The sequence below is a fragment of the Gouania willdenowi genome, chromosome 20 (assembly GCF_900634775.1).
Source record: "Gouania willdenowi chromosome 20, fGouWil2.1, whole genome shotgun sequence".
NCBI classification, from domain to species: Eukaryota; Metazoa; Chordata; class Actinopteri; order Blenniiformes; family Gobiesocidae; genus Gouania; species Gouania willdenowi.
Genome location: NC_041063.1, coordinates 17,508,745 through 17,520,373, shown reverse-complemented (window position 1 = coordinate 17,520,373; position 11,629 = coordinate 17,508,745). Strand labels below are relative to the sequence as shown.

The 11,629-nt window shown below is 39.3% G+C and overlaps 2 protein-coding genes across 2 annotated transcripts; both read left to right on the top strand.

The window, feature by feature from the left end:
• Positions 1–323: 323 nt before the first annotated feature.
• tagln3b (transgelin 3b) lies at positions 324–4,037 on the top strand. The gene is made up of 5 exons (XM_028434467.1): positions 324–500; positions 2,366–2,597; positions 2,744–2,918; positions 2,999–3,101; positions 3,200–4,037. Exons 1-5 carry the CDS (start codon positions 451–453, stop codon positions 3,339–3,341), a joined length of 702 nt encoding a protein of 233 aa, XP_028290268.1. The 5' UTR covers positions 324–450; the 3' UTR covers positions 3,342–4,037.
• A 1,313-nt stretch (positions 4,038–5,350) lies between these two features.
• On the top strand, positions 5,351–7,252 carry c1qtnf9 (C1q and TNF related 9). The gene is made up of 3 exons (XM_028434507.1): positions 5,351–5,666; positions 5,771–5,833; positions 5,935–7,252. Exons 1-3 carry the CDS (start codon positions 5,480–5,482, stop codon positions 6,702–6,704), a joined length of 1,020 nt encoding a protein of 339 aa, XP_028290308.1. The 5' UTR covers positions 5,351–5,479; the 3' UTR covers positions 6,705–7,252.
• The last annotated feature ends 4,377 nt before the right edge of the window (positions 7,253–11,629 follow it).

Here is an 11,629-nt window from a genome sequence, read left to right as displayed (position 1 = left end):
AAGAAAATAATACAAAGCCACTCAAAAGGAGTAGGTAGAAGTTCAAAGAACTTAGAGATCTTACTCCTCTTTTTTCATTTTACAGTGCTGTATTTATTTAATCATATCCGCAAAACAAAAATAATTTAAAGATTTTTTTTTTTCTTTAATAAAAAAAATGTTGCTTTATTTACAATTACACAAAGTCTTTTTTCTTTTCATTTCTTTCTTTTTGTATTGAAAAATGTGTCGCTTGTTGGGGTGTGTGTGTGTGTGTGTGTGGGGGGGGGGGGGGGGGGTCACTTTGCTATGCAGAGAGCTGAATGCGCACTACAGTGACCAGCTGGATGGACAGCCATATGTCTCTGGGGACCCCTCCTGGCCGCGTTGACGTATAAAACCAGTGAGTGGCCCCTCCCGGACCAAGTGAGCTCCAGCTCGGTCCGTCTACCTCGGTGCTGCGTTTCATGGATGCTTGTGTGGGTGAGGATCTTCAGCGGGAATAACGCAGTGACACTGAGGTAAGCGCACATTAACGTGTGATTTCTGAGCGTGCCATGGTGACGGTGCACGTGCAGCATCCCATAGCTCTGGATTTACACACTTTATCATTTTAACATGTTGCAATGTGTTAAGTTAAAAAGCGTGGTTTTTATATGTATTTTGACATTTAAATGGAAGAAAGAAAAAAAAAAGCCCACAGGGCAGATTCAATGAAATAAAACAAGACTCGAACTAATGCGATCCTCACGCTGCGTCAGACGGTCTGACGTAATTTAATTAAAGCTAAATATAGAACAGGATGGAAGCTGTCGTTGGATGCATGATTTATCAGATTTATAGTTTCAGGCAATACCTTACATCTGACATTTGTGTCATGCTGACATTCCTGCTGGAGGTCATGCATGTGTCAGCATCACAGTGCATCAGATCAGAGCACCGGAAACAGGTATAGATCGTTACCATAGCAATGAGAGGATGGCTCGCCCTGGTCCGGGACAGCAGCCAGAGGTCCACACCCTGCTTATAGTCACTGCAATGGTCTAAAAAACCCCAAAGGAAACCAATCAGTGCCATAATGTAACATTATGACTTTAAAATGTTTAGATGAGACATGAACAACCCCATAGAACGGAAAGACATGACTCCACCACCAGGCCTCTGAAGGTGTGCTGTATATCTGCCACCAATTCTTTATTAGCTGGTCTCAAACTTTTATTTTTTTTTCAATTTTGTGGCACTTCACTTTTTTATTTATACTGGATATATAGATAAAGGATTTATTTGAGATTAAGGGGAAAACAGAGACATCAAAAGTCCACAAGGAAGCATCCTGTTGACCAAAATATAGATATCCATGCATTTCTTTTGTGTCAAAGTACAAGGTTTCCCCACAGAACATTGGCAAAAGCATATGCCTCCTTAATAAATATGATTTATCAGACAAGTCCACCCTTTTATTGTTTTGAGGTCCAGTTCTGATGCAAGCGTGCATTATGTTAGAGCTTTTGTTTATACATAAATAAGGTCTGCACCTTTAAAAATGAGATGTATTGGGTTTTCCGAAACCTTATGATGGAACCAGCATGAATTCTGCAGCATTTAAAGTTGGGATGTCACTATACAACTTTTTCATCTCCGATATGATACAGATATTGCTGCCTTGAGAATTGTTCGAAACCGATATCGATTTTATACGATTTCAGCACATATCATGCTTACTTGAATTACATATCTTTTAGTGTGGAACTTTAGAAAATACTGATATTACTTAAACAGAGAACAATCGTCAGCAAAAGTATAAAGGCAAATGGACCTTCGTATTATGAGTTACATGCATTTCAACCTTAAACATAAAAATATTCTACAATTGAATAAAATCGATGTAAAAAATTAAGAAGACCCTGAAAAATAACATCAATAAATTCAATAAAAATGATATATTATATTTAAAGTGCAAAATAACTAGTTTAATTTGAACAGAAGCGTATTTTACGATTGAATAGAACAAATTAAAAAGAGTAATTAGAAGACCCTAAAAAGACAACTTCAGTAAATCATATAAAAACAGTTATTTATCATTTTTTTTAGATGCAAGCCAATATAATCTTATACTCGTTGTTTTTTGTATACCAGACCGTTATCCAATATCAATATTGGATCAGGACACCCCTTTTTAAAGCTAGATTATAATTATATGCATCACACCAAACAGGCCTTCCTTTAAACCCATTGTGCCCCATCATTTATCTCTCGACTCTCCATTAACCTTTGGAATAATCTACGATATTGTCATACACTCAATAGTCATGTTCGCTTGTATTAATATAAGTATTCTGGTTTTCAAAAACATCGCTATATTAACGCGATTTCCTTTGTTCCTCAGGGTAACATATACCACAACATACACCGTGTTGGACTGTTTGGGAAGTCACGCCATGGCGAACAGAGGGCCCAGTTATGGACTGAGCCGAGAGGTGCAGGAAAAGATTGAGCAGAAATATGACGCCAGTCTGGAGCAGCGATTGGTGGACTGGATAGTTTCACAGTGTGGAGGAAATCTAGAGAAACCACAGGCGGGAAGGCAAAACTTCCAGAAATGGCTGATGGATGGCACTGTAAGTAAAAAAAGCTACTAATAGCTCTGCCTACAATGTCTTTTTATTGTTTGCATGTTTGCACGATGCAATATTAATAATAAGGCATGTATAGTCCCATTTCACATCATGAGGTCATATTTAAAACCAGAATTTTATGGTTCCAGATTCTCTGTAGGCTCATCAACAGCCTTTATCCAAGAGGAAAGGAACCAATCAGAAAAATTCCAGACACCCAGATGGCCTTTAAACAAATGGAAAAGATCTCCCAGTTCCTCCAGGCAGCAGAAGCTTATGGAGTCACATCTACTGACATTTTTCAAACTGTGGACCTCTGGGAAGGTAAAGAAATACATAAAGCACTTGTGACTTATGTGAGCTGTAGAACATGGCACTATAATCTGTGTGTGATCGGGCTTTAGGGAAAGACATGGCAGCAGTGCAGAGGACCTTAATGGCTCTGGGGAGTGTGGCTGTCACTAAAGATGATGGACAATACAGGGGTGACAGAGACTGGTTCCACAGGTACATAAAACCTACATATCTTTCCAACTAAATTCCTGAGATAACATTTTTTTGTTTGTGTTTTTTCCTTTTTTTTGTTTTTTGCTTTATACATAAAGGAAAGCCCAAGCGTATCGACGAGAGTTCACTGAAGAGCAGCTGCGCCAAGGAGAGAGCCTAATCGGCCTTCAAATGGGCAGCAACCGCGGTGCTTCTCAGGCTGGTATGACAGGCTACGGAATGCACCGTCAGATCATGTAGACTGCTCTACAGCTGACGTGTGCTCCCTGCTTCCAGAAATTATTTTCTACTAACACCACGACTGATGTAGCCACGAAACCTTCCATGCTTTGTAGCACCCAGCCTTGTTAACCTCGATTTCCCTGTAACTGCTGCTTTCATGAATTTAAGCGACCCGTCTTAAAAATATGATGTCAGATGCTGTAGCTCTTTTGGTTTGAGCTCTATCTTTCTTTCTTAACTTGTGAACCGTTTTCTTACTTTTCTATTGAATTGTCATTTAAGCCACACTGTCAAACCATATAGGAGGACATAATTATTTAAGCATGCTGTGTATGTATTGATTCAACTTGGCATTGTTTTCAGACGTGTTGCCTTTTATAGAATCTTGGTTATTTACTGTATTGTACTGTTTTGAAACCCTTGACTGTTTCCTGCTGCCTTGACCTCAAACTTGTACTCACCTCATATTGTACCAGGATAAGGACAGAGTTCTCTTTTCCAGGCCAATCCCTTAATTCGCCAAACTGTATTTTTTTTAGTTTTTTATTTAATATACAGCAAGCTGGTAAATGTGCTGTAGCCAACATGAATGAAGGTGAATTCATTTTTATTTGTTGTGAATGTACACTTCTGTGTGTTTTATTGAATCATATTTATATCTGGAAGCTTGTGAGAAGAAGACTGAATGAAAAAAAATAAAGTTTTGGAAGCGCTGTTTTGGTTCTTGTGTTATTATGCAATAGGAAATCATCTAATAAGTCGGATGCAGGATGTAGTACTCAGTGTGCTAAGAGGGTTGGGGGCGACCTCCTTTATCTTGGTTTTATGTTCCACCTCCTCCCTATCCCTGTCCCTGTACATAATCTAATAAAGCATAATGATTAAGATATTGGTTCCAGATTAAAATTGTGTACTCATCAAGCTTTGCTTTGCTCAAGTATGACATGGAAATCTTCTGTGCCTTTTGTAGTTTTCAATTTGGAGGTTTGTGAGACCTTGTGCATGCACTGTTTTAAATACTCAGTGAAAAACATCCTCTCCGGCTGTAGTTCACTCTAGACGCTGGATCATATCTGAGGGGGTGTTGTTTTTGAGATAAGCAGAGGCATTTTGGGCCTCTCTTCAGTTGGCCTTTGAGTAATGAGATCATATTTCTAGTAACGGATGCAGTTTATGGATTCAGATGCAGATTCAGAAACCTTTATTGATACCAAAGGCCAATTCATTTGTAGTAAACTTCAGGACATTTACACAAAGACATCACAAACAGTCACTGTGTGTCACTCCCAACAATTCAGACAAGAGTAGAAGCTTAAGAAAACAGTAGCCCATAACAATAGAAGTAGATCGTATTTCAAACGGTCTATAAACACATTCCCTTCAGAATTCAACAGTTCAGTGACAGAGAAGACAAAAGAGTTGGTGAAATGATTCGTTTTCCGAAAAGTAACAAAAAACGACGTCCAGAAGGCATGAGGGAAAACTCTTGAGGACAGAGCATTGGGAGGCTGACCCAAGATACATTTAGCCTTCTTTAGTGTCTGCTCCTCCCACAGAGACTGTAAGTCTCTTTGTTTAACTCCAATGATTTTATTTTATGGGGTCAATTCTTTCTAACTACTGGCATTTAAAATGGCTCGCATAAAAAATGTGTATGGATTGGCCTTCTATTACAGTGTCAAGACGTGAAATGTAAGTCGAGCATCAATTTTTAGTGCCGTAATCTTTGAAAGCTTGGTACACTACAGTGCTATGAGGCCAAATAACACTCACCACAAAACCATTGTAGTGAACAAATAAACAGATTGTCAGGCTGCTGGTGTGAAAGTACATGTCCTCAGAGCTCACGTCCATTAGGTCTAAGTTTATCATTACCCTCAGACTGTGTGGAGATGCATCAGAGAGCCACAGGTTATGTTTAACTGAGTGGAAAACTCAATAAGTAATCCAAAAACACTCTGACCAATGAAACGCCTTTGAGAGTTCTGAGGTCACTCCAGTCTAGTGTACATATCCAACGTGTGTCTTAGGTTTGAGTCTTATCAATCTTCAGATCCCTGCTGCCACGCCACGCTGCAAACCATGCAGGGATAAATACACAGCAGCATGAACTATTGGGATTTTAAATATTTTTACAGTGTGGGAAATTAATTACAATGGTGCAGGTACAAATCAGGCTCACATTGCTGCTCCTTCTATTGGTTGTCAGATGTGTTTCAGAGCAAGAAATCCCAAGTAAAGGCTGTATTTGTGGATACCCTGGAATACCAGGAGACCCTGGACATAATGGCATGCCTGGCAGAGATGGCAGAGATGGGCTCAGGGGTGAAAAGGGTGATCGAGGTAAGTTTAAGTGAGAAAACCTACAGTATTAAGTTGAGGTTTCAGATTTTTTTTGGTGGTTAGTCATTTTTTATTCTACATCTGAATATTTTTTTTATCAAAAGGTGAAGTTGGTTCCGTTGGTTTAACTGGTAATAATGGCCTTAAAGGAGAAAATGGAGAACCTGGTATGTGGAAATCAAGTGTTTGAAATGTTTTTACACATTTAAATATATACGTGTAATGTTTTTACACTAAATGGAATACATTTGTGAAATGTCATTCACAGGTGCAACTGGTCCAGCAGGACTTAAAGGAAAAAGAGGAGATAATGGAGAACGGGGGCCTCCTGGAAAACTGGGGCCCCAAGGGGTGATGGGGCCCATTGGTTTGAAAGGAAATAAGGGAGAGTTGGGGCTTCCTGGGCCTCAAGGATCCAAAGGAGCAGTTGGGTCTCGTGGCCCAGAGGGTCTAAAAGGAGAAATTGGGTTCCGAGGGGACAGAGGCATCCAGGGGCCGATTGGACCCCCTGGTAGACAGGGCCCGAAGGGGGAGATCGGTGTTCCAGGTCACAAAGGAAATATTGGTTATCGTGGTGATAGAGGGGCTAGAGGAGATAAGGGTGATATGGGTGAAAAGGGCGATACACCAATTATTGCTAAAAGTGCATTCTCTGTTGGTCTGACAGGACAAACTAAACTGCCAGCAGCGAATGCACCAATCCGGTTTGACAAGATAATCTACAACGAAATGAATCACTACGATCCCCAGACAGGAAGGTTTACGTGTGCCGCAGCAGGTGCATACTACTTCACCTATCACATTACTGTCTTCTCAAGAAATGTGAAAGTGGCCCTGATCAAAAACGGGGCCAAAATCATCCACACTATGGACAACTACCAGAGCAGCGAGGACCAGGCAGCAGGGGGCGCTGTGCTGCACCTGGAGGTGGGGGACAAGGTGTGGCTGCAGGTGGTCGGTGGAGAGCTGTTTAATGGACTTTTTGCTGATGAAGATGATGACACCACCTTTTCTGGGTTCATAATATTTGGAACATGATTAATAACTCTATTCAAAATAAATGCATTGAGTATAGTCATTGTTGTATTACATCCTATATGCATATTACAAAAAAAAGCAATAAGATTAGTTCATAAAGCAGGGTATAGAGACCAAACAAGTCAAGACTACTTAAATTTTATGATTTTGTTAATTGTCAGAAGTGATTGTGTTAGATAAAATGGAAGTCTTTTTGTATTTTTCATTGTTTGGAGAGTTCTAAGTGAGAATGGAGGGGATTAAATAAGGTTGTACTTTTTCCCTCCCATTGAGCATGTCTTGGAAAGTGTAAATGTGGTGTTGTGACTGTGTATATTATGTCATTGTATGTGTTTAAATATATGCGCACATATAATGCATGCGATAAGTCTATCGGGGAGATCTGCTGCACCTGTAGAGTTGAGCACTGCTGTGAGTTGTTGGCAATCAGCTGGACTGGAGTACATAAGGAGGATTTTCACTTTCAGTTCAGTTGCTGTGGGGAGTGGGATTGAGAAGGTTTTGCACCATGTGCTGGCCTTCAATAAAGCTTAATTGTGAAAAATTGATCTAAGTACTTATTTGATTGTTTGTGGTGAACATGTTTCTTCTAGATTCCAGAAAGGAGAGTTAACTAACTCTGAGTCTATCCATAAACTCTGGGTCAACATAAGCAGTGATGGGAAACTCTGGGTATCTGATTCATTACAGCAGATATGAAGTGGGTCAATCAACCCTGAGTATGTAAACCTTGGGTTACTTACGTACACATGCGTGATAAAAAACCATCATCAATGGAGCAAAGATTACACAAGCTGCCATGGAAACCACCTGGAAGAGAGCGATTTTTTTTCACCCCGGGGTGAAATAAGCCAGCGTTTGTGGAATATGAGCATGTTCTAAAGGTGCGTTCACACACAACGCCAATTCAGTGACAATCGTCGCTTAAATCACCTGTGATTAGTCGTGCTTTTTGGTCGCTTCATCACTTCATCGCGCCAGGGACGTGACAATCGTTTAATAATATGATAATTCCTACCTTTCTTGCTCATTACATATACGTTAACAAAAAAGAAACCGTGAGTAAATTCAGCTTATAAACCCATGTCTAAAGTAGGTTACATTTTAAAGAAGAAATCTCTAAGTATTTGAACTCAAATATCATAGAGAACACAAACATAGAGCATGTCATTTAACGATGACAAACGTGGACGATATTCAAGCCACCCCTCAGCTTTTGTTCTGTTCCTAGAGGTGTACTCTTCTGGTGTCTGACAAAACACAATGACAATAAAAGGGGTTTAAGATAAGTTTAGGGCAACAATCAAGGTTTCAACAACAATAAAAACTATGTTTTACCAGCAGCCTCCATCTTGTGCCTTATTCATCCACCTCATAACAAAAGAACCTCTTGCATCTCCATCATGCTCTTCATCTGCAAAAAGAACACATAATTACATACATTAGGGGCAGTTCTTTAAGACTTTCTATACCTGAAAGAAAAGAGCACGTAGGTATTTAAAGGTGTAGTCAGTAATTTGGAAGGGAGAGGACTTAGCATTAAATTTGAACAAGTACATCTTGCAGATCCCTCCCCCTACCTCTCTGCTGCTCTCCTGCCCTGTCTCCAAAGTCCCTCCCCCAGAGGAGGCTGGCGTGAATATTGCTATATGGCCAGTAAACCACACTACAAAACCGATAAAGGTGCATTCACACCGAACGCGATTGAAGTGACTGAAGGCACTCGATTAAATTCAAATCAATGTAAATAACGCAACCTCAAGTTATCTCCCCTCAAGTGATGTGACTTGCGTGATTTGAGCAACTAGGTCAAGCGCGACCTCGTCGCTCAAAGTTGAAAAATTGGAACTTTTCAATACATGCTAATGCTAGCTGAGGAGGAAGGGGGTGGGAGCTGTGATCGTTCACAGTCAGAAAGTCCATCAAACACAATTTTAGCTCTGATTGGTTCTTTTTGCTCGATGCTGTCTTTACCTAGTGACAGGTTTAGCAAATATGACACAAAGTCACTTTTATAAGAGTTACCTATTGTATATTTAAATGATTGGAGGGATGATGTATAAAAAAGACGACCTACCATGAGGTATTCGCAGTGGACAGAAAAAAGGTTGTCATTAAGGAAGAGGAACGCCAGCGTGCAGCCCACTCCCCACATGTCAATGACCCCCGAGGAAGGAAGGCCAGGACAAACCTCTGGGGCCCTGTGAAGCAAAAAGAATGAAATACAATTTAGAACTCTATATCTTAGCATTAAGTACCAACATTATAATAACACAGATTTGTTACAAAAACCCAGAAGTCATTCAGGGTGACACCTTCATGATTGAAGTCTGAGCCCGGGCATGGCGGCAGAGATGAGAGAAGCTATTCGAAAATCAATTAGCTTTATGCTAAATGGACTTTCATCAATGTTGACCATCATGATGTTGTCTGGCTTGATGTCAGTGTGCATTATTTTTACAGCTGCATCAGCTGCAGGGACACAATGAGAAAAGGATGAGAATGGAGTTCCTCTTATGGAGCTGTTTAAGCTCAGGTTTGAACTCATGGCTTTCTTAATTGATCAGCACGTAATACAAAGATTCATACCTGCTTTGCAATAGGACGGATAAAGTTGACGTTTATTGAACGGACCACGTGGAGCAAATCCATGTCCAACAGCTCAAAGGCGAGGCACTTATAGCCCAGGTATTCAAACTGCTCATAAAATGTCACCAGATTGAAGTGATCAGCATTCAGAGAGCTGATGGTCTTCAACACCGACAGCTAGAGGGGAAAAAAGGACAAATAGATCATCTTTATATCACTTTACCCCAAAAATGTATTGTTAAAGTTCTGTTGAAGGCACCAAACACTTACTTCGTCCTCCACATTTTGAAAATACTCCTTCTTTAGGATTTTTTACTGCGACCAATTTGCTGCTGTTGTGAGCACGACACTTGGCAACTTTCCCAAAGCTACCTTCTCCGATAAACTCCAGGATTGTGTACCGAGTGGAGGGGCTGTGGAGGGCATGGCCTACCATTACAGGATGTACTGTCAAAGTGGATAGACAGGGCACAAGGTTAGTATTCAGTATTTTAACACTAATAATCAATCAAAGAAGGAAATCTTGTTCTGTCCTGTCACTTCTAAAATTTGCATTAAAAAAATGCCCAAAAGAAAAAGGTGTGTAATGTATCAATAATTTGTACTATATCCATTCAACCTTCAATTGTTTTTCAAAATTACAACTCTGTTTTAATCAATTCAAACCTTCTTTCTTTATAGTGAATGTGTTTTGGTTTCTTTATCACTGTATAATTAAGTAAAACTTGTTGGAGTTCATTCATTGACATGAGGCATCACTTACAGCACGCTTTCTTTCACATACGGTATTCTGTAATTATCTGCTGGATGAGGTCCAAGCAGGTAATTCCACTTACGTCTTATAATACAAACTGGTTGGCAGTGTCCAACAAGTCCAGGTAGAGCTTGTTTTCTTTAGCAAACCTTCCTTAGGTCATGATCTCAGGTGCCCATTTTTGCCAGTGATGTCTTAAATTTAACTTTAAGTGTGTTGGCTGCTGGATCAGGACTTACAGGCCAGCTTTCATTTTGTCATGTATATCATATAACCTAAGTTTGATTCCCATGACCTAATTGCTGGTTTACTGGTTGTACTTTCATGGATCAATGTTTTGACTCAATTTCATAACCATGAAAAACAGCTAATTTATGTCCATCACCTCCAAATGTTCATGTCCATTGTTGACCAAAGTGCGGATCAAAGGTATGAATTGAGTAAACACCGAAAGTGAAAATTCCACAAGTGCAACAACAGTTGTGAGAGCGCTTGCTGCCTGAGCCAAACCCACATGATATGTAGACATTTGAGAATACTATTTTAGTGCAGCAAATTAGCAATTTGTAGTTGTTTTTTAGTGTGGTTATGGTAGTTAATTTTTGAAAACTAATTTCGGGACCAGCATATATGTTCTGGCAAATTTGTTGATAATAAGGATCAAATATTCCATATCAGCTTTTTGCCAATATCCGATAAACCAGTTGTTCCCAACATTTTTTCGGGTCTTGACCCCATTTTTATATCACAAATTTCTGGCAACCCGAGATACATTTTTTCTCTAGAATTGTTTTTTTTTTTACAAATACAGAGTAACCAGGCCTAGTGCACATGATTAGTCATATTTGAGAAAGTGAAAGTATAGAATAATATTGTTTGTTTATTATTTCATAATAAAAATAATAATTGAATAATAATACCCTGTGACCATGAAAAAAGGAGCAAGTGGGTCAGAAAATGGATGAATGGATAATAATAAAAATAAAAATGTTGAATTATAATTTAAAAACATATATATATGTAATCTTAATCTGTAATTTTTTGTATTAATGACTAGACATTTCAGGCGACTGCATTTTAATTTGAGGCGACCCCACATGGGGTCACAACCCCAAAGTTGAAAAAGACTGCGATACACCTAGTTAAGTTAAGGCTACTTTTAATGCAATGCCCCACCGGATGTATTCCCACTGCAAAATAAAAATACTTATTCAACTTTAGAAAAGGAAAAATTGCCATATTGGTTTTTATTATGTCGTCTCAAACAACTGCACACATCAATTTTTCAATATCTTTGGAAAATCTGTTCCCGATGTTGACCGATATTACATTTCATGGCTAATGTCGATGGGCTGATAATATCGCCTAACGCTAGTGGAGGGAAAAAAAGAAGAAGCATTTGCTTTTTTGTCTGACCACTGTCATGCAATTATCAAATGAGTTACTGTAGTCTGCTATGCAATATGATGCAAAAGTTTGCGTTGCCTTAAGGAAAGCCACAATTTTATTATCTAAAAAACACTTAAGAACAACCATGGTAGTTCATTGTGTGTTTACATCTGTAAGTGGTTTTTTACATTGA